Source organism: Hemitrygon akajei, chromosome 21 (genome assembly GCF_048418815.1).
Source record: "Hemitrygon akajei chromosome 21, sHemAka1.3, whole genome shotgun sequence".
Lineage (NCBI taxonomy): Eukaryota > Metazoa > Chordata > Chondrichthyes > Myliobatiformes > Dasyatidae > Hemitrygon > Hemitrygon akajei.
In genome coordinates, this window is record NC_133144.1 from 66109680 (window position 1) to 66133540 (window position 23861).

The window sequence follows — 23861 nt, forward strand, 5'->3', positions numbered from 1 at the left end:
GCCCCTCCATTATTGTTGTAATGTACTACGCCCCCACCTCCCCTTGGGGGAGGAGGAGGCCATGTGAGTGTTCTTAAAGAATCTAATGGAACAGTACGTAGTGTATTGACTATGAATGTAACAATGAAAAGATTTTGCTCCGATTATTCTTGTAATTTTATTATGTATATTATTTATCTTGGTCAATAAAATTTTTAAGCTCAAACTTACTGTTGGCATTCATAGAGAGGGTATGAATGTCATGACAACCAGCTTTCCACAGCAAGACAATAAGCTACAAGGTGAGGACACTTTTAGCAACAATTTTGATTAATGAAATTTAATACTCAGAGATGCACAGAGATTCTGTAAATTCTGGAATCTGCAGCAACATACAAAATGCTGCAGAAACTCGGCAGGTCAAGCAGCATCTGTGGAGGGAATGAACAGTTGTGCCCCTCATCCTCCCTTTCTCCTATGGTCTACTCTCCTCTCTTATCAGATCCCTTCTTCCCCAGACCTTTACCTTTCCCACCCACCTGGCTTCACCTATCCTCCTTCCCCTTCCCCCACCTTTTATTTCCGGTGTCGTCCCATGTCCTTCTCAGTACTGATGAAGGATCTCTACCTGAAACGTCGACTGTTTATTCCCCTCCATAGAAGCTGCCTGACCTGCTGAGTTTCTCCATAAAAAGTATGTGTTGTTCTGGATTTCCAACATTTAAGGAATATTTTGTGTTTATAATATTAGGGTTGATAGCTTCAGAATTTCATATGTGTCACAGAACTGAAATATTCTGATAGAACTGCTGTGGAATAACACACAGACAGCCTTCCCTGTGGTTAGCATCTGTGTTGGGCAACCCAACCAGACAGGCCATTCACATCCAGATTTCCAGCATCTGCAGAATCTCTTGTGTTTAGGCAATGTTCCTTCAGGAGAGGAACGAAAGAGTCAGATCAGGTTTATTATCAGTGACTGGTACCTGTTTCTCTGCTGTAGTGCTGTATGACTCTGACATTGATCATAAAACTTGTTGCTTTATGGCAGTGATACAGTGCAGGCAGAACGAATTGTGATAAGTTACAATAAAAAAAGTGGAAAAAGGGGAATAGGGAGATGGTGTTTATGGGCCACTCAGAAACAGGGTGGCAGAGAGCTGAATGTGGTGATAAAATACTAAGGTGGGGCTTCAGAAGATGGGCAGGTTGCTATCGATGCAATGCTCCTCAGACAGGATGAAGAGATCAATACTCCCCAATGCCATTCGGCTTTACAATTCAACCGCCAGGAGTAAGATATGTTAAAGTGCCGGGGTTAGGACTCAATGTATTTAAGTAAACTACTTAAGAACTTTTTAAAAGCTATTATTAATGCTTTTTGAGGGTGATTTTAGATGCATATCATATTTTTACTGAGTTAAGTATTGTATATAATTAGTTTTGCTACAATAAGTGTATGGGACATTGGAAAAAATGTTGAATTTCCCCATGGGGATGAATAAAGTATCTATCTATCTGTACCAGGGTGGATATATGTGGAATGCTCTGCCCCAGAAGGCAGTGGAGGCCAAGTCTCTGGATGCATTCAAGAGAGAGTTTGATAGAGCCCTTATAGATAGCGGGGTCAAGGGATATGACGAGAGGGCAGGAACGGGGTACTGATTGTGTATGATCAGCCATGATTGGCGGTGCCGGCTAGAAGGGCCAAATGGCCTACTCCTGCACCTATCGTCTATTGATACAGGTGGGGGTATGGTAGGTTGGTTGGGGGGGGGCGCGGGAAGAGTAGAAATGGTGTCAGAAGTTGGAAGATGGCACGTGGGTGTGACCAAGGCCTGATGATGGGATCTGATAGGAGAGGACGGAGGGAGGAAGGGAAGTGAGGGAGGGGAACGAGTGGGCGATGGAGTCCAGTGGGTCAAGAGGAGGGAAAGTGGTCTCCAGAAGTTGGAGAATTCAGTGTTCATCCTGTCAGTTTGGAGACTGCTCAGGCAGGCTATGAGGCAGTTCCTCTAATTTGCTTTTAGCTTCAAACACCGGGGGTGGGGTGGGGGCTGTGAACAAACATTTTGGTGCGGGAATGGGGGTATGGAATTAAATTACCTCCTGCCAATCTCCACTCATTCAGAGGGATTGATGGGGAGAGAGTGGAGAGAAGTGGGGTCAGAGGGGGAGTGGGGATGGGTGAGGGGAGAGCTGTGGGTCAGAGGGGAGTGGGAATGGGAGGGGGGTGAGCAGATTCGTGGGGAGAAGGTGGAAAGCTGTGGGGTCAGAGAGGGGTGAAATCGAGATGGGGGTCCAGTTCAGTTAGAACTGAAAAGATCCCAAGAGGGCAGAAGCCAGAATGGGGTGTCCAAGAGGAGGAGGAGGAGGGCCTGAGGCTGAAGAAAATACACTTCTGCAAAATAAGCATGATGGCAGTTGTGTAAGAATGAGAAACAATTAGTTTGACAGGGTGTTTAGGCCGGTTCAAGAACCTGATGGCAGTGTTAAAGCTAAGAAAAGCTGTGCTGGTATTGGAGATGGTCCAGAGGAGATTCACAAGAATTATCCCAGGACGAAATGGTTAATGCAAGAGGAGCAACATACACAAAACGTTTGAGGAATTCAGCAGGTCAAATAGCATCAAGGGCTGGAGAAGGAAGAATCTGATAGGAGAGGACAGTGGACCATGAGAAGGGAAGGAGGGGGAACCTAGGGGGAAGTGATACACAGGTGAGAAGGGCAGAGTGGGGAGGGGGAATTTGTCTACTGGAAGGTGGAATTGATATTCCTGTCACAGGTTGGAGGGTACCCAGGCAGAATGTAAGATGTTGCTCCTCCACCCTGAAGGTGGCCTCATCTAGGTGCAAGAGGAGGCCACGAAAGGGCATGTTGGAACGGGAATAAGAACTGGAATTAAAATGTTTGGCTACCAGAAATCCCACATGTGGCGGGTGCTCTGGTGGTGCTTGACGAAGCGGTCCCCCAATTTATGACAGGCCCCACCAATGTAGAGAAGGAGGCATTGAGAGCACCCGACACAATAGACGACCCCAGCAGATTTGCAGGTGAGGTGTTGCCTCACATTGAGGCCCTGAATGGAGATGAGGGACGGAGTGTATGAGGAGCATTTGATGGCTCTAGGTTTGCACTCACTGGGGTTTAGAAGGATGAGGGGTGATCTCATTGAAATCCGGGCCTAGATGGAGTGGATTCGGAGTGGATATTTCCTACAATGGGAGAGCCTAGGACCAGAGAGCACAGTATCAGAATAGAAGAATGTCCATGTCGAACAGAGGTGAGGAGGAATTTCTTTAGTCAAAGGAAATGAACCTGTGGAATTCATTGACACAGACTGTGGACTTGGCTGTGGAGGCCAAGTTATTGAGTATATTTAAAGTTGAGATTGATAGACTCTTAATTAGTAAGGTGTGGAAGTTTCCAGAGAAGGCAGGAGAATGGGGTTGAGAGGGAAAATAGATCAGCCATGATGGAATGGCAGTGCTGCCTCAGTGGGGTGAATGACATAATTCTGTTCCTAAGTCATATGATCTTATGTGTCTGGATGCAGAGTTTCCTTAACCCCCACCTTTACAGATGCCGCCCGCCTGAGTTCCTCCAGGAGCAGATTGTCGATATAGCACCTGTTCCCGTTGGGAACAGTGGGCAGAGACGTGTTTAAGGAAAAACTGGAAAAATGGAATATCTGTGAACAGAGTGAGATGTGCTGGGACTAGTATAAAACCAGAGAGCATAGTGTCCTGATCTGGTGTTAGTGTTATGTAATACCACAGTGAATGAGAGTTCCTTTGGGTGATACTTACAAAGCTGTTTCTTGTTTTCACCGTAGCTTCTTATCGTCAACGGCTTAGAGCTACGTAACAACCCAGTTGCTGTCATGGAGAGTGTGCAGAAGTTCCTCGGTGTAACCCCTCACCTGAATTACACTCAGGCACTGATGTATGTATCACCGTCAAATCACTTTGTAAACAACTGGACAATTCATTTCCAGCTTTCTGTGTTCAGCATATCAGCGTTGCCTTTGCTTTGTACAGTAGGCAACGTGCCTCACTCAGTTCCACTCACCGAAACATTGAACTGTTCCCGTGCCCGTGGACTCACTGTCAAGGACTCTACATCTCATGTTCTCCATATTTATCACTTAATTGCCATTATCATTTTTTTTGTATTTGCACAGTTTGTTGTCTTTTACACATTGGTTGTTCCTGCTGTGTACAGTTCTCATTGACTCTGTTGTGTTTCTTTGTATTTACTGTGAATGTCTGAAAGAAGGTGAATCTCAGGTTAGGTGACTGTATGTAGTTTGAAAATAATTTACTCTGAATCTTCGAGGGGGACTGTGATGGGCCACATAAGCAGCTGAGGTTTCACTGTCAGGACTGAGGGGGTGCCAGTGACATTCTGGCTGGCACATTGGTACAGGTGACCAACATCTGAGGGGTTGGAGAATGTGGTGCAGCTGTACAAAGCCTCTAATCACCTTAAAATGATGCCCCCATTTCAGCCCTGGGTTCTGGCAATGACACAGACACCCTTTGGCATTTGTTCTCTATGCTGCTTTAGTGTGCTTTTAGAAAATGCACTGAGGGTATCGACTTACACACCAGAGCTGATGGCAAACTCTTCACCATCGCTCGCCTTCACTCCAAGAGCAGGATCCGAGAGGTTTCCATTTGTGAGCTGTTACTTGCCGATGACACCACACTGACTTCCCACACAGAAGGCCAACGGCAGCATCTCATCGACCACCTGTCCCTGCCTGCGAGTAGTTTGGGCTGACCATCAGCTTGAAGACAAACGTCATGGCCTGGGACATTGACTCCCTCCCACCCGTCACCATCGATGGTCACTCTCTAGAGGGGTTTGGCTCCCACCCGTCACCATCGATGGTCATTCTGTAGAGGGGTTGACTCCCTCCCACCCGTCACCATCGATGGTCGCTCTCTAGAGGGGTTTGGCTCCCACCCGTCACCATCGATGGTCACTCTCGAGAGGGGTTGACTCCCTCCCACCCGTCACCATCGATGGTCACTCTCTAGAGGGGTTGACTCCCTCCCACCCGTCACCATCGATGGTCACTCTCTAGAGGGGTTGACTCCCTTCCATCCATCACCATCTCACTTTAGAGGTGGTCAACTCCTTCACCTATCTTGGGTCAACCATCAGAAACACTGTAGGAAGTGTTACCACTGTAAGCTGACTTTTCTTGTGTGTTACTTTCGGAGAGAAGGGTGCCAAGAACAACAATGCAGTGGCAGAGAGCCTTGTTTTGCATACCATCCACGCAGGTCAAGGATCAGCTTCACTTGCCATATCATTTACGTGCACCCAGAAGTTGCTGTGGCGTGTTGGTCAGGGGCAGGGTGACAGCGGCTTCGAGGATGGAAGGCTGCTATGACAACAACAATCTTCCTGAACAGATTTCCTTTCCTGAACCTGTTTTGTGAAGGCCTTGTTGCTTTTGAGAAATATAACAGCAGTCAAGTTAGGTACGTGACACAGGGTACCACAGTAACATAGCAGTTAGCGCGATGCTATTACAGCTCAGGAAGTAGAGTTCAATTCCAGTACCGTCCATAAGGAGTTTGTACATTCTTTCCATGGGTTTCCTCCAGGTGCTCCAGTTTCCTCCAACATTCCAAAGATATACCAGTAAGTAGATTAATTGGTCATTGCAAACCATTTTGTGATTAAACTAGGGTTAAATGAGTGTGCTGCTGGACGGTGTAGTTCACTGGGCCAGAAGGGTCTGTTCCCCGCTGAACCTGTAAATAAAGTAACTAAATAGAGTTTTCTGTCAGTAATCTCTGGTCTCTTCGTTCCAGGTACGATGACAACAAGAACTTTTGGTGCCAGATTGCAGAAGGTGGGAAGTCAAAGTGTCTCGGCAAGAGTAAAGGGAGGAAATACCCAGAGATGGATTCACTGGTGAGTGTGCGTCTCCTTGCATCCTCGCACGTTTCATGTGCTGTTTCGCATTGAAGGGAAAGAAATGTATGAGGTCAGAGAATGGCTGCTGCTTCTTCATGAGTGAAGAACTCCCCCGCCATGTTCCCCTCAAATATTTCACCTTCCACCTTTAGCCTCTGGCCAAAAGACATAGATTAGGCCATTTAGCCCATCGGGTCTATTTTATCATTCCGTCACGGCTGATCTATTATCCCTCTCAACCCAATTCTCCTGCCTTCTCCCCAGAATCTTTTATGCCCCAACTAATCAAGAACCTATCAATCTCCGCTTTCAATATACTCAGTAACTTGGCCTCCACAGCCGTCTGTGTCAGTGGATTCCACAGATTCACTTCCTTCTGGATAAAGAAATGCCTCCTCATCTCTGCTGTAAATAGGCATTCTTCTATTCTGAGGCCGAGCCCTCTGGTCCTAGACTCCCCCACTATAGGAAACATCCTCTCCACATCCACTCTATCTGTGCCCTCTGGTCCTAGACTCCCCACTATAGGAAACATCCTCTCCACATCCACTCTATCTGTGTCCTCTGGTCCTAGACTCTCCCACTATAGGAAACATCCTCTCCACATCAACTCTATCTGTGCCCTCTGGTCCTACTCCCCCACTATAGGAAACATCCTCTCCACATCCACTCTATCTGTGCCCTCTGGTCCTACTCTCCCACTATAGGAAACATCCTCTCCACATCCACTCTATCTGTGCCCTCTGGTCCTAGACTCCCCCACTATAGGAAACATCCTCTCCACATCCACTCTATCTGTGCCCTCTGGTCCTAGACTCCCCCACTATAGGAAACATCCTCTCCACATCCACTCTATCTGTTTCCTCTGGTCCTAGACTCCCCCACTATAGGAAACATCCTCTCCACATCAACTCTATCTGTGCCCTCTGGTCCTAGACTCCCCCACTATAGGAAACATCCTCTCCACATCCACTCTATCTGTGCCCTCTGGTCCCAGACTCCCCCACTATAGGAAACATCCTCTCCACATCCACTCTATCAAGGCCTTTTGATATTCGATAGATTTCAATGAGATTCCCCTCTCATTCTTTACCAGCAAATACAGGCACAGAGCCATCAAACGCAGCTCATACATTAACCCTTTCATTCCCAGAATCATTCTTGTGAACCCCCTATGGGCCCTCTCCAATGTCAGCATATTCTTTTCTCGATAAGGGGCCCAAAACTGCTCACAATACTCCACGTGCAGTCTGACCAATGCCTTATAAAGCCTCAACATCACAACCTTTCTCTTGTATTCTGGCCCCCTCAAAATGAATGCTAACATTGAATTTGTCTTCCTTACTACCAACTCAATCTGTAAGTTAACCTTTAGGGGATCCTACACAAGGACTCCCAATTCCCTTTGCACCTCTGATTTTCCCTGTTCGGAGAACAGTCAATGCCTTTATTCCTTCTGCCACTTCTTTGGGAAATGGATCAGCCATGGGGAAACAGCAGGGCAGACTTAATGGGCCAAATGGCCTAATTCTGCTCCTACATTTTATGGTCTTATGGTCTTTGCCCTTTCTCCCAATCTGTCCAGTTCTTTTGCAGATACGTTAAGGTAGTGACCCCTGGGCTTCCCTGCCATCAGGACCATCTAGTCCAGGGGTTAATGGTAGGGGTCCATGGCATAACAAAGGTAGGGAACCCCCGACTGTAGTCTGTCCAGTCCCATCAGGGTTCTTTTACTCCCAATGAGATCCCCTTTTCCTTTTGATTGCTATACTTCTCATTGCCTCAGTAAAGCAGCCAGCAGAATGAAAAACCCCAGCCACCTTGGACAATCTCCCTTTACCTTCCTCCAAACACTTCGAAATTATGCCCCTTCCATCAGCCATGTGAAAAACAGATCACTGCTGGACATAAATATCTGATGTTCATCCGCATAGAGCTGTTGTCCAGAAGGAATCTCCATCCAGCAGAGTGATGGCATTGGCTGAGGAACTGGACCGGGTAAGATGGGCAGATGTTCTCTAGAAACAGGGAGCAGTGGGCCAAATCAAGCTTGCTGTGGCTGGAATTCTGTGGGAAATGCCAATGCTGGCATTCAGCTGCTCCCAGGTACAGTACACACATCCTGGATTCAGTGACCTCAGGACACAGACTCCCAACAGCAGAACTCAGTTCAATTCATGATCCTATGTGTGCCACTGGGTTCAGATCCCTGAATCAAGTGGGTCAAGTAAATTTCCCTTATTTTACCACTTGGAAGTGTTTCTAATTGTCTCCAATATTGAGAAACTATTAAAAAGCAGCTTAAGGAAAGACTAGGTTAGACTACCACGAAAGCTCTTTGTTTCCGGAGCATGGGCTAGGTGCTGCTGGAGCCCCACTGTTCTTTTCTGCCCACTCTGAACTTTGTGTCTAACTTGACTAACTGGAAGCGGTGGATGGGGGCAGACTGGGTACAACTAGGTTTGGCTTATTCTTGGCCCTAGTTGTTCAGCAAACTTCTCAATAGAAAAAGATTGAGGTTTAGTAAAAGCAGCCAAGGTACTAATTTTATATGAACGTAGGCTCTGGGCCTGTACTCTCTGGAATTCAGAAGAATGAGAAGGGATCTCACTGAAACCCATCAAATGTTGAAAGGCCTTGATAGAGTAGATGTGGAGAGGATGTTTCCCATGGTGGGGGAGTCTTAAGACCAGAGGATACAGCCTCAGAATAGAGGGGTGTCATTTTAGAACAGAGATGAGGAGAAATTTCTTTAGCCAGGGGATGGTGGATCTGTGGAATTTGTTGCCATAGGTGATTGTGGAGGTCAAGTCGTTGGATATATTTAAGGCAGAGGTTGATAGATTCTTGATTGGTCAGGGCATAAAGGGATAAGGCAGGAGATTGTGAGGTAATGTTGCAACTCTCTATAACTCTGGTTAGACTACACTTAGAATATGTGTTCAGTTCTGGTCACATTTTTCAGGAAGGATGTGGAAGTTTAGAGAGAATGCGGAGGAGATTTACCAGGATGTTGCCTTATGAAGAAAGGTTGACCGAGCTAGGCCTTTCCTCTTTGGAGAGGAGAAGAGTGAGAGGTGATTTGATAGAGCTGTTTAAGGTGTATGTGGCATAGATGGATGGACAGCTGGGAACCTTATCCCAGCATGGAACTGGATAATATAAGGGTCATAATTTTGAAGTGATTGACGGGAAGTATAGGGGAATATCAGAGAATTTAGTTTTACACAGAGTGCTGAGTGTGGAATGTGCTGCCAGAGGTGGTGGTGAAGGTAGATACACCAGATAGGCACATGGATGATAGAGAAGTGGAGGGTTATGTTGGGGTGGGGGGGGGGGGTATTAGATTGATCTTAGAGTAGGTTAAAAGGTTGGCACAACATTATTCACTGAAGGCCATGTATTGTTTGTCCTAAAAGAGAAAATGGTGAAAATCATGACAAATGCAAGCTGTTGTATTGTGCTGTGATGTAAGCAATGGCTTGCAGTCTGACAACAGGAATATTGTCTGGTGTGAATTACTTGGGGTGAGCTAGGTCATTCTCAGTCTGATGCCCACATTTTGTACACTTGCTTGACTGTCTTTGTTTCTGTATAGATTTTCATACATTTTATTGTATTTTCCCTGTAAATGCCCACTACATTCATTCAAATAGTAACATATATGTACTTTGAATTTGTTTTAAACTTGTGTAGCCGTGTGACCCCACAAGCTAAACCATTTTCTTTTCCTCTCCCCTTCCTCAGTCACGAACATTCCTGATGAACTATTACAAGGAACACAACATTGAACTGTCGAAGCAGCTGAACCGATTGGGTCAGGCGCTGCCCAGCTGGCTGAGAGAGGAGCTACAACACAGCAGTTGGAGCTGAACTCGGGGCCCAGCCCACTGCCGTCGCTCTGCCAACGCCTGCTGGAATCTTTCCTTCCTTTCAGAAAACTTCAGCTGGCGCCCACCCGCGGATAGCACCTCGGGGGAAGGCAGTGTTGAGTTCGGTGCGAGGTTCCCGGGGACAAACAGAGAGCAGCCGCCATCCTCGAGCCCCGACGTGCTGACTGAAGGCAGCGTTTGTGTTGGTGAGCTGCCGGCGGGAAGTACTTTGCACAAACACGGGACCTCGTGTCGGGCCAGTAGTGGTTTTACAGTGTACGTGACCACTTTGAAATACTGAAGAGTACAGTGTTGAAGTATAATCCCTTGTCAAACTGTGGAATAATTGTTACATCAGCTGCTTTGACACCAGTGGTGTCCTGGCCACTAAAATGGCGACATTTCTACCCAGCACAGTGTATAACTAACACTTGCTGTAAACCAGGTACTAATCACGGTGGATACCCATTAATTATTAAAATTGTACATATTTCCTTTTTTGGGGCAATAATTCACAGCTGCAGTCCGGGGGGAGTGGACAGTACACCAAGACAAGGGTTGTAGTTAATCATTACCTCATCATTCATGCTCCCAACTGTCTCTGGTATCTGGAAAGTTGTGTGCAAATTTAGTTTCTAAAAGGAAGAGTAACCAGTGCTAGTGTTTAAAGAAAAGCCACTTTTCTCTATCTGTGTACTGTCTCAAGAATTACTACAGTTAGACTTACTACATTTTAATCAAGGCCACCTAGCAGATTTAAACTTGGGCCAGTGAGGATTTCAGCTTCTTGTTTTGAACAGAACAAGATGTAGCAAGAACCCTCCCTCCCCCAAACATTTATGTTGGACTTATTTCATCTCCCAGTACATCTCACTTATTGTGTGTCATTCACATTGAATGATGTTATTGGAGAATTTTACTCTCAAACAGCTGAACGTATGTTCTGAGATGCAGCATTCAGTGGAGCGAGGTTTTTTTTGGGTGTAAATTTTGTGTGGTTAAATGTGATGTACTTTGTAAGGCCTTAAATACTGGCTGGCGCAAGAACGTTTGTGTACATACTATATTGAAAACCAGTCCAGCCAAAACGAGCAGACGTGCCTGGGAATCCTCACAACTGTGAATTAAAACCAAAAAATCAATGGCAAGATAATTGCAACTTCCTTGATCTGTTGTTACCATCAGTAAATTTGATGTAAGCATCTCCATTCCGCAGCCAAGCATTTAAAAATAATAGAGGGTCTGTTCAAGTGTACTGCAGTTCTCTTGTGTACTTTAATCAAAAATAATCGTGTATGTATTCAACACAGCACAGAATGGTTGAATAATAAGTTTCCCCAACCCCCCAATCCACACCACCTTGTCGTCAACAGAGCCAGCTACAGAAACACTGTTCTCAAGCAGTGATAGTACTGGGACCACTTGTACTGGCTCGAGGGGACTGCACATCAAAGGAAGAGGTCTTCTTTTGAAAAATATTTAAGAGGTTACACGAGGAAAACGGGTGGTCTGTACTGTGGCTAATGTTCAACGCTTCAGCTAATCCGTAACACTTTAAAATGTGTCAAAGCTTTTAACTATCCCAGAACTCAAAGTTACTGGAATCTGAATATTGTTTCTCTTTAAACAATTGAAAACCCTTTAAGTATGAAAAAACATTAATAGTGAAGAAACAAAGGCCTAAAGAAAATGCACACACAACCCAGATAAATAAAAAGCACAATCTTATACAGGGTGGATGCAATCATTTGTGCTTTGTCTCAAGCCACCAATTAACAGGTTGAAGAAATAATTTGTCCATCTGGAATAACCTGTCCATTTGCCTCTCTCCAGGACCACCTCCTCTACCCAGACTGCTTCTCGCAGCCTTTATAAACATAGTTAAGGACATGTACATGAATATTAACTACTTCATACAAAAGTCTTTTTTTTTAAAATGGGTTGGAGAGAGAGGAAAGAATCGTGAAGTTTGGTGACATCAGGTCACAATCCACAACAGCAATTTTAAAAATGTGCCTTCCTGACAGTGGGGAGGAATGTGGCAGGCAAAAGACTATCAGATCGGTGATTTATAAGGGAAGGGAGAGAGATGGTGGGGTTAAAAAACCTAAAGCGGCACGAAGCAACAGACATCAAGGAGAAAAGGTTGCCATTTCCAATGAGATTCTTTGCCACAAGTCCTTGCTCTGACCCTTAGCACGTTTTAAATTCTGAAGGATCTCGTTGAACTGCATCATTCCTACCGGCGTCAAGCAGAACGCGCTCCGTGCACTGCGGATGATGTTAACAAAATCGTCGTAATCTGCCGGAGTTATGTGGTACAGTCTGTACTGAATGCACTGTGAAGAGAGAAATTGTTTTAAGTACCTCATTTTAAAATGCAATGCAAACGGTGCGGAACTGGCAGCACTGGTTAGTCCGAACTGAGCTGACCGACAGCGCCTCTGTCACTGTGAAGACTGGTAATGAGGCTCAGTGGCTCCCTCCCACACTGCACACTCTCTGAATTTAAATTTCCAAATGTAGCTAAGGACATTTTTATCTATCTTTAAAAAGATTAACAGTGTTAAAATTGCTCTGTCAAAAAGTATTGTGGAGTCATAGTGTCAGAGAATACTACAGCACAGAGACAGGCTTTTTACCCGTCTGGTCTGTGCCAACTATTAACCTGCACCAGGACCATACCCATACTTACAAAAACTTCCCAAAGGTTAAAATCAAACCCACATTCACTGGCAGTTCGTTCCACACTCTCACTACCCTCTCAGTGAAGAAGTTCCCCTTAAATGTTTCTCCTTTAAATCATGACCTTTAGTTCTAGTCTCACCCAAACTCAGTGGAAAAAGTCTCCTTGTATTTACCCTGTCTATGCCCCTCATTTTCCTACACTCCAGGGAATAAAGTCCTAACCTACAAAAACTTATTTTAAATATCTGAATTGGAAAGGCGTCCAGTATCCGTTCTAGTCACTCTGTTGTAGGAAAGATGTTATTAAACTAGAAAGAGTGCAGAAGAGATTTCCCAGGGTGTTGCCTGGACTTATTGGGGGGGTGGGGGGGTGGGAGGAGAGTGAGTTACAAGGAGAGGTTGTGTAAACAAGGATTTTATTCCCTGGAACGTAGGGGATTGAGGAGAGACCCATGGTGGATAAGATCTTTCTTCCAGATGGGAGTTCTAAAAACAAAAGGGCATAGGGTTTAAGATCAGAGGCAAGAGATTTAAAAGGGACATGGGGAGGGGAGGGCCAAGCATTGGGCAGATAGGTCTCGCTATCTGTGTTGCTGTGCTGTACAATTCAAAGACATTAAAAAACTCTGGGTGGGGGAATGCCCTTTGGGTGTTGACTGCAGATGATGCTTCACCAAGACTCTTCTGGGATTACTGATTTTATTTATACAGCGTGGAAAAGGCCCTTCCGGCCCCTGAGTCACACCAATTTAACCCTAGCCTAATCACAGGGCAGTTTACAATGACCAGTGAACCTTTGGACCATGGGAGGAAACCAGTGCACCAAGAGGATTCACAAACTCTCTTAAAGGGTACCCTGGGAATTAAACTCCGAACTCTGATGCCCTGGGCTGTAATAGTGCACGCTAGCCACTACATTACCGTGGCATCCTGCTCCCAGGTACAAAGGGTCAACAACCAGCCCTCCTCACCTGGTCGCAGTGAATTAGCAAAATTACTGGTCCATAGAGCACAGGCCCTTCAGCCCATAATGTTGTGCAGATTAAATTAATAATCAAATGCTCAACTAAACTAATTCCTTCTGTCTGCACAATGTCCATATCCTCACATTCACGTGTCTAGCTAATCACCTCCAATGTATCTGCATCTACCGCGGTCGAGGCACCCACCACTGTGTAAAAAAAACACTTGCCCCCACATCTCCTTTGAACAACCCGTCTTCACCTTAAATGCAAGCTATCTGGGAAAACAAGGATGTCAAAAGCATGAACCACTCACAGCATGGCAAGAAATGAACCATACCGTACAGAAGACCATTTGGCCAAGTGCGTCTATACGGGGACTTTGAAAGTGGGATTCAGTTACCTCTGCTAGAAATTTTAGGAGCAGAATTAAGCCACTCAGCCCATTGAGTCTGTGCTGCTATTCCATCATGGCTGAGTTATTATCCCTCTCAACCCCTTTCTCCTGTCCTGCTTTCTCCCCGTAACCTTTGATGCCCTTACTAATCAAGAAACTCTGCTTTAAATGATTTAGCCTCTACAACTGTCTGTGGCAACAGCTTTCACAGATTCACCAACCCCTGGCTAAATAAATTCCTCTTCATCTCTGTGCTAAAGAGGCATCTATTCTGAGGCTGAGCCCTCTGGTCATAGACTCCCACTCTGTAGGAAACATCCTCTCCACATCCACTCTGTCTAGGCCTTTCAATATTCACTAGGTTTCAATGGCATCCCATCAGTCTTCTAAGCTCCAGCAAGTACAGGCCTAGAGCCACACAATAACCCTTTTCATTCTATTCATGAATCTCCACTAGACAGACCCTCTCCAACACTAATGCATCCTTTCTGATATAAAGAGCCCCAAACTGCTCAGAATACCCCAAGTGCGGTCTGACCAATGCCTTATAAAGCCTCAACTTCTAATGTTCCTTTCAAAACATTTGCCCAGTTCTGCTTCCACCAGGCAACACAGTGCACAAAACAAGTTCTGGACAACTTCCCCCAGTATCTCCAACATCCTTTCTACACACAACCTGACTCTGGTTCTATAAGTCCCCTGTGAGCAGCTCTGACATTTACTATCGAGTCTTAGCTCTAATTTCCCGGAGCCATAGAGCATCACAGCACAAACAGGCCGCTCAGCCCTTCCGACCTATTCTGCCTGGTCCCATCAACCTGCACCAGGACGATGTCCCTCCAATCCATGCACCTATCCAAATTCCTCTTAAAAGTTGAAATCAAACCTGCATTCACCACTTGTGCTGGCAGCTTGTTCCTCATTCACATCACCCTCGAGTGGCCAAGTTCTCCCCCATGTTCCCCTTAAACATTTTACCTTTCACCCTTAACCCATGACCTCTAGTTCTAGTCTCACCAAACCTCATTGTTTTTATTCTTTTGTTTACTTTAACAAATCTCCCTTCATTCTCCTACACTCCAGGAAATAAAAGATCTTAACCTATTCCCTCAAGTCCCAGCAACATCCTTGTAAGTTTTATTAGTACTCTTTCAATGTTATCGATATCTTTTCTGTAAGTAGGTGACCAGAACTGCGCCCAATACTTCAAGTGTCTAATACAACTTTTCTGATGGTTTCCCACCAATAACCCTCGACCTCCCAAAGTGCAACGATACATCCGTCTCAGACTTGAATTCACACAATGACACAGGCTGCACTGATCTCTGCAGAAAAGGATCAGGCAATGGGGAAAATGGTGCTTGCACCAAGCCCTGGCATGAATAACCTAGTGCACCGTGAACCCTGTCAGCCAAGTCTTCACACTTCAACATCCACGTGTAAAATCACAAAACCCTGGCTCGTCAACTGATCTCCTAGTTTTAAAAAAAATTTACCTGCATGTAAGCTTGTTGGCATCGCTGAACGAGCTGGTGGAACGCTGGCGTCCGTAGGTGAGTGTGTATGTGAGCGGGGTTTAGGCGCTGTAATGCTTCCATAATGATCTCCTGCAAGACAAATGGACTCAAGACTCCTTTGGCTGCTCCCATGCAGAACTGATAGACATAGTTCACACCTGGAAGCACAAGAGGCAATGGGTCACTGCTCAGAGTTCTCAACTGGAAACGTCAAACCGTCTCAACGAGGCAGAGGAAGTTACGGTAACTGGATCATTGCCATACTGAGCAAGTAATGTTTTACAATCTTAGTTTTTCTCATCATTTAGTTCAAATGGAATCTTCTGCCAGTGTTCTAATTCTTAAAATCAAGAAGCTGTTAGAAATACTCCGTACAGCAGGTAGTACCTGCAGAGACTGACAAATCTTCATCAGAAGAGTACAAGCTGGGAGGTGAAACCATCTGAAGCAGGAAGGTGGGTGTGTGAAAGAGATAAAGAGCTGAAGAAGGAAACTGATTGGAGAGGAGAGCGGTCCACGGAATAAAGGGGAGGAGCAGGGCACTGTGGGAGGTGACAGGCAGATGAGGAAAATGGGTGCAACAGTGTGGAATGAAAGGAGAGGGGAGGGGGAAGAGAAATCAATGTTCATGTTGTTAGGTTGGAGGCTACCCAGACAGAATCTGAGGTTTTGCTCCTCCATCCTGGGTGTGGCCTCATCATGGCAGAGGAGGTGGTCAAGAGCCAACATGTTGGAAGGGGATTGGAATTAAAAAGGCTAGTCATCAGGAAAGCTCACTTGTTGTTGTGGCAGTTAAGTGCAAAAACTAAAATAACCCCAAATTCAAGCCCTATGGCTCTACGTTTCACACACAGACATTAGTCTGACTCAAATGCTAGCTTGCCACATCCCCACCACTCAACCAAAACATTTAATCATGTCCAAGATTACAGTGTGGAAGCTAGGAAGTACTGCATTGTCAGGGCATGGTTTTCCAGATCACACCTTAAATTGGGGGCCTCTCTCTGACCTCCAGTTAGAGAACCACAAAACATTTTTCACTAAATTGGAGTGGGCATTAGAATCTCAGAGTTCACTGAAGCCATTATCTACATGAGAAAACATTGCACTTCCCAACCTCTGGTTCGTAGCCTTGTGGGTGACGATATTCTAGGGAAAACTTCCAAGCGCATTTTTAAATAAAAGGTATTAATTGCTTCAGTGCACCCTGCTTTCCTGGTGGCAAACTCCAAAATGGACGGAAACTTTCTATCGCTGTTCCTATCAGTGTTTTTGCTCTCCTACCTACCCAATCTCTCAAAATCTTACATGCCTTGACTAAATCTTCATCTGGCCTCTCTGTTCCAAAGCCATGACCATAGTTTAAACAAGTGGTGCCTCAAGAAGGGAGGATCCATTCCTAAGGACCCTCACCATACGGGACATGCCCTCTTCTCATTTCTACCATCAGGGAGAAGGTACAGGAACCTGAAGACACACAGTCAATGAAATAGTTTTTTCTGCTCTTGTCATCAAATTTCTGACTGGTCCATGAACACTACCTTATTCCTTTTTTGTGATATTTATTTATTTTGCAATTTGTCCTAATTTTATGTCTTGCACTGTACTGCAACTGCAAGACAACAATTTTCATGACCTATCACATTGTCTTTCCCAGGATGTTGCCCAAACTACAGGGCATGTGGTTTAAAGGTAGACTGAGTGATCAAGGGTAAAGGAGGATGAGAAGTGACTTCATAGAACTACGTAAGATGAGAAGAGGCATGGATCAAGTGGACAGCTAGACTTTTCCCTTTTAAGGTGGTTTAAGGAAAGTATAGGGGAGATGTCAAAGGTAACATCTTCACAAGCTGCCAGGTAGAGGCAGTACATTAGGGAGAATTAAGAAACTCAGGCACATCGATGATAGAAAAATGGAGGGCTATGTGGGAGGGAAAGGTTCGATTGAATTTAAAAGTATAGGTTATAAGGTTGGTACAACTTTGTGGGCCAAAGGTCCTGTACTGTGTTGTGATGTTCTATATACGACAATATACAATATGAAAATAAACCCAACTATGGCAGCACCCTGTCTCCCCCTCTACTCCTCTCACGTTCTCCCTTCTACTTAAAGGAATGAGCCCTCCAGTGTTCTTGTCAACCATCATTCCTCACCACACACCAACACAACACGTTAATTATTCTTTCACTGCCTCCAATGGGTTAATTACATTTTGGACTTTGAATCTCAAACTCTTTATCTTGGTTATATTGTTTAATGCCAGAGGACTCAATCCACGTTGGTTCAGAAACCCTTACCCAGTCTTGTTGCTAAACCTAGAAGCCACTTGACGTCCTCTGTGTAGGGTGGGCTTCGAGAGAAGTAATTGTTCGGGTGATCGTTGTGAGCTCTTCTTCCAAGCATTTCCAAAGCCAACATTCCTGTGAAGAGCAAGCAGGCTAATGTAATTCACTGAGGATTCTGCAGATGGTGGAAATGAACAGTCAACATTTCGGGCCAGGAGCCTCCATCAGGACTGGGAAGGAACGGGGGAGAAGCCAGAATAAGGTGGTGTGGGGAGAACGAGTACAAGATGGCAGGTGATAGGTGAGACCAGGAAGCTGCAAGGTGATAAGTGGAAGGAGGAGAGGCACAAGAGGGAGGTGATAGGCAATGAGTAGTAAGGGTGAGAGGGGAGCCAGAATGGGGAGTGGGAAAAAACATACTTTGCAATTGATAAAATAAAACTGCAAAGCTCATTAAAAAAAACAAGAACAAATTCACATTGTCTCGTGAGGCCTTTCTAGAGGTGAGCAGTGATGGCCTCCATCTGCTAATCATCCACAACCAAATTAATCTAATCACAACCGTACGGAGAATACACCGTAGATCACCTGCAGCCACACTCAAGATGCTGGAGGGAAATGATCCAGGTGAAGGCGCACGGCCCAAAGTATTGATTCTTCATTTCCATCGGGACACACTGAATTCCTCCAGATTTTTCCATGCTTTTTCAGATTCCTGCATCTGTAGTCTCTTGTGACTCCATCACTTGCAACCACTTCTAAGTGGGTTAACGGTTTAGTTTGTTTGATTTATTTAGAGAAACAGTACTGAACAAGCCTTCCGGCCTTCCATCTGCACTGCCTAGCAACCCACTGATTTAACCCTAGCCTAACAACAGGACGATATACAATGACCAATTAACCTACAGAACAATATGTCTTTGGACTGTGGGAGGAAACCAGGGCACCCGGAGAAAACTCCGTGGTCCATGGGGAGAACATACAGACTCCTTACAGAGGATGGTGGAATTGAACTTGGACGCCCTGAGCTGTAATAGTGTTATGCTAACGTGGTGTCCCATGAAGTAATACAAATTATTTACAGTGAAGATTCAGGCTATTTAGCGCAACATTCATGCTCAACCAACTGGCTTTATCTACATCCCCTGAACTCTTCCTATTGCCATCCCCCCCCCCCCCCCCCCCCCCTACCCCTCTCTCTGAAAGCTTGCTGGGCTAATGAGATCCATATACTGTACCTACAGATGGCACAACAGATAAAGCTAGTGCTTCACACCACCAGTGACCTAGAATCCAATACTCATCTTGGGAATGAAATGGTTAATGTATGAAGAGGCGTTGATGGCTCTGGGCCTGTACTCACTGGAGTTTAGAAGAGTGGGAGGGGAGGTTGGATCACATTGAAACCTATCTACTACTGAAAGGCCTAGACAGAGTGGATGTAAAGGATGTTTCCTCTAGAGGAAAAGTCTAGGACCAGAGGGCACAGCGTCAGAATAGAGGGATGTCCCTTTAGAACAGAGATGAGGAGAAATTCCCTTAACTATAGAGTAGTGAATCTGTGGAATCCTTTGCCACAGGTGAGTGTGGAGACCAAGTTATTGGGTCATTGAGTAATGGGGGGGGGGGGGGGGTCAAAGGTAATGTGGAAAAGGCAAGAGAATGGGATAAGAGGGAAAATCAACTTTATTTTTTTTAATATTTAGAAATACAGTGTGGAACAGGCCCATTCAATCGCACTGCACAGCCCAACACCTACTTAACACTAGCCCAATCAGAGGACAGTTTACAATGAGCATGAGCCTATTAACTGGTACCTCTTTAGAATGTGGGAGAAACCCAAAGCACCCGGAGGACACTCGCATGGTTCATGGGGAACAACATACAAACTCCTTACCGACGGCACTGGATTTGAACTCTGAACTCAGGAATTCCCCCATCTGTATTAGCACTGCTACCATGATGCCCTGGAGCAGACTCGATGGGCTGAATGGCCTAATTCTGCTACGTTTTATGGTCTAATAGCACTGTTAAAGACAGAAAGGGAGGATAGATAGACACTCTGGTCCTTCTCAAAATCCCTGTGATCCACATGGAATCCCTTAACACACACTGACGTGGCCATCGCTCATCTGCATACCCACACACCTGCAGCGCCGGAAAATGCAGAACCCTCATTATACAAGTACTACGTTAGCCTTTACTTAAAGGGATTTATTTTTCAAACATAACGGATGAGATCATGTCTTGCAAGGCCAGTATTTAATACCCCAAGGAGACCTTCCAAAATTTTAAGCACAAGAAATTCCACAGATGTTGGAAGCCCAGGGCAACACACACAAAATACTGTTGGAACTCAGCGTGTCAGGCAGCATCTGCAGAGGGGAGATAAACTGTTTCATCAGGACTCCGTGTTGTGAGGTTTTGATTTCCCTCCCGGAGTCAACCAGCGCTGTGGGTCTGCATCGACGTGCAGGCCAAACAAGACAAGGACGGCTGAGGGAGCAGGTTCACTGTTTCTTTCCAGATGGACACTGGATAAACACATCTACGGGCCTGAGGAGGTGGGGCAGAGCCAATGAAGATAATGAGACACACCATTTAACTAGAGAGAGTAAAGGAGGTTTACAAGGGTGTTGCTTGAACTTGAGGGCCTGAGTTATCGGGAGAGATTGGACTAGGAGTTTATTCCTTGGAGGGTCAGAGACAGGGATAATATAGAGGGTTATAATATCATGGAGGGGAGCAGAATAGATAGGATGAATGCACAATCTTTTTCCTCAGGTAAAGGCAATCAAACACTAGAGGCCACGGGTTTAAGCTGACCGGACCTGAGGGCAACTTCTAAACGAGTGGGTGGTGCACACACAGGCTTAAGCTGACAGGACCTGAGGGTAACTTCTAAACGAGTGGGTGGTGCACACACAGGCTTAAGCTGACAGGACCTGAGGGTAACTTCTAAACGAGTGGGTGGTGCACACACAGGACAAGCTACCAGAGAAAGTAGTTGAGACAGGCACAATAATGACATTTAAAAGACATCTGGATAACTACATGAATAAAGATTGGTTTTATTTTTCACATGTACATCAAAACATACAGTAAAATTCTTCATTTAGATTTAGACTTGGATTTCGAGGGATATGGGACACATGACCTCGCTTAGGTGGGCACCTTGGTTGGCATGGATGAGTTGGGCCGAAAGGCCTGTATGTGTTCTGAATCACTCAATGAAAGGAAAAGATTTGTGGGATTATGGAGATAAAGTGGTGGGGGGGGGGGGGGGAAGAGCTAACAGAGTTTGGTGAGGGAGGAAGCGCAGGCAGAGTGAGGCAGACACCACCAACTCCTGCTGTAGCCTCTGATTGTTGCCTCCCGCAGAAAGCCATAGCAAGGACCGGGAGCCAAAGGACAGCAGGAGCGGTGATGAGGGTGTAGAGGCTGGATGAGTGACAAAAGCAATGAGAAAAGCATTCCAAAATTTGAGCAGTGTAGCAAAAACTAACTAACGAGGACAAAGTGTACCTGAACTTCCAGAAAGCTTTTGATAAAGTCCCACATAGGAGATTAGTGGGCAAAATTAGGGCACATGGTATTGGGGGCAGAGTACTGACATGGATTGAAAATTGGCTGGCTGACAGGAAACAAAGAGTAGCAATTAACGGGTCCCTTTCGGAATGGCAGGCTGTGACCAGTGGGGTACCGCAAGGTTCGGTGCTGGGACCGCAGCTGTTTACAATATACATTAATGATTTAGTTGAAGGGATTAAAAGTAACATTAGCAAATTTGCTGATGACACAAAGCTGGGTGGCAGTGTGAAATGTCAGGAGGATGTTATGAGAATGCAGGGTGACTTGGACAGGTTGGGTGAGTGGGCAAATGTATGGCAGATGCAGTTTAATGTGGATAAAATGTGAGGTTATTCACTTTGGTGGCAAGAACAGGAAGGCAGATTACTATCTAAATGGAGTCAAGTTAGGAAAAGGGGAAGTACAATGAGATCTAGGTGTTCTTGTACATCAGTCAATGAAAGCAAGCATGCAGGTACAGCAGGCAGTGAAGAAAGCTAATAGCATGCTGGCTTTTATAACAAGGGGAACTGAGTATAGGAGTAAAGAGGTCCTTCTGCAGCTGTACAGGGCCCTGGTGAGACCCCACCTGGAGTATTGTGTGCAGTTTTGGTCTCCAAATTTGAGCAAGGACATTCTTGCTATTGAGGGAGTGCAGCGTAGGTTCACAAGGTTAATTCCCGGAATGGCGGGACTGTCATATGTTGAATGATTGGAGCGACTGGGCTTGTATACACTGGAATTTAGAAGGATGAGAGGGGATCTGATTGAAACATATAAGATTATTAAGGGATTGGACACACTGGAGGCAGGAAGCATGTTCCCGCTTATGGGTGAGTCCAGAACTAGAGGCCACAGTTTAAGAATAAGGGGTAGGCCATTTAGAACAGAGATGCGGAAAAACTTTTTCACCCAGAGAGTGGTGGATATGTGGAATGCTCTGCCCCAGAAGGCAGTGGAGGCCAAGTCTCTGGATGCATTCAAGAGAGAGTTAGATAGAGCTCTTATAGATAGTGGAGTCAAGGGATATGGGGAGAGGGCAGGAACAGGGTACTGACTGTGTATGATCAGCCATGATAACAGTGAATGGCTGTGCCGAACGGCCTACTCCTGCACCTACTGTCTATTGTGAATACATAACTATACACACTTGCTTTGACCACACCCCAACCCATGTGACAAATTACCGTAACCTATAAACGCACAACAGATATACAATACAGACAGACAATAGATACCTAGCTCCCACAGTGTGGTCAGCAGAACACAATTACAATGCCAATGACCCAGGTTCATTTCCCACCACTGACTGTAAGAAGTCTGTATGTTCTCCCCATGACAGCGCCAGTTTTCTCCAGCTGATCCGGTTTCCTCCCACTTTCCCAAGACGTACGGGTTAGTAGGTTAATTGGTCACATGGGTGTAACTGGGCAGCATGGGCTCACTGGGTCAGAAGGGCCTGTTACTGTGCTGTATCTCAAAAGTACGAGGTTATCAACACAGTGGTAAGAGCAGGAACACAGAGAAAGGGATGGTTCGAGAGGATCTGGTGTCCTTATACACAGATCACTGAAAGCTAACAGTGGCAGCAGGCAAATTATACATTGACCTTTATTACAAGAGGATTTGAATACAAGAGTAAAGGTGTCTTCTTCCACGTATATTGGACACAGGGTAAGACAACACCAGCCAGACTGTGTACAATTATTGGTGTCCTTTCCAAAGAAATAAAAATGATAGTCTTGCTATCAAGAGAATGCAGCCAACAGGTGAACAGAGAGCTGGACAGGGTGGGTCAGAAGGGGACTACAGAAGAAGAAATCACAGCCTCAGAATGTGTAGAGCATTAAGGATTGATACGAGGAGAAATTTATTCACTTAGAAAGTGGTGCTCTTTGGAATCCCTTAACTTGGAGGGATCTATGCAGCATACCACCTTCTAAACCTCTATCAAATCACTTCTCCTCCTCCTTCGCTCCAAAGAGGAAGTCCCCAGCTTATTCAATTTTTCCTCAAAAGACATGCTCTCAATCCAGGTAGTGTCCTGGTAAATCTCCTCTGCACCCTCTCTAAAGCTTCCATATTCTTTCTATAATGAGGTGATCAGAACTGAACACAGCTCTCCAAGTATGGTCCAACCAAGATTTTATAGAGCTGCAACAATACCGCTTGGCCCTTGAACTCACCACCTAACCAATGAAGGGAAATACTCCATATGCTTCTTAACCGCTGTATCAACTTTAACAGCAACTTTGAGGGATCTATGATCGTGGACCCCAAATCCAACTGCTCCTCCACACTGCTATTAACCCTCTATTCTGTCTTCAGATTCAACCTTCCAAAGTGAATCATTTCACATTTTTCTGTATTGAATTCCATCTACCACTTCCCTGCCCAGCTCTGCATCCTATCAATGTCCTGTTGTAACCTTCGACAATCTTCTACACCGTACACAACTCCACCAACCTTCATGTCATCTGCAAACTTACTAATCCACCCGTCCACTTCCTTATCCAAGTAACTTATATTTTGTGGGGATTATGAAACCTGGAACAGGATGACAAGAATGGGTAAAGCCAACACCATGATGCTAAAGGACAAGGGGAGAGTCAGTCACATTAGACCCATCTTGGTAGCAGGTGGAGGCAGTCAG

At 45.4% G+C, this 23861-nt stretch overlaps 2 protein-coding genes across 3 annotated transcripts in view; one reads left to right on the forward strand and one right to left on the reverse strand.

Moving 5' to 3' along the window:
* Positions 1-10941, forward strand: part of ndst2a (N-deacetylase/N-sulfotransferase (heparan glucosaminyl) 2a) — a 487958-nt gene extending 477017 nt beyond the window's left edge. The window contains exons 16-18 of the mRNA XM_073025637.1: positions 3815-3924; positions 5811-5913; positions 9664-10941. Coding sequence (XP_072881738.1) covers positions 3815-3924; positions 5811-5913; positions 9664-9789 — 339 coding nt within the window. The 3' untranslated portion in view covers positions 9790-10941. The remainder of the gene's footprint in view (positions 1-3814; positions 3925-5810; positions 5914-9663) is intronic.
* A 103-nt stretch (positions 10942-11044) lies between these two features.
* zswim8 (zinc finger, SWIM-type containing 8) overlaps positions 11045-23861 on the reverse strand; it is a 176582-nt gene continuing 163765 nt past the window's right edge. For both annotated transcript variants that reach the window (XM_073025635.1, XM_073025636.1), the window contains exons 25-27: positions 17651-17773; positions 15332-15510; positions 11045-12127 (exon numbers count right to left, since the gene is read on the reverse strand). In XM_073025635.1, the coding sequence (XP_072881736.1) occupies positions 11921-12127; positions 15332-15510; positions 17651-17773 (509 nt within the window). In that variant the 3' untranslated portion in view covers positions 11045-11920. The remainder of the gene's footprint in view (positions 12128-15331; positions 15511-17650; positions 17774-23861) is intronic.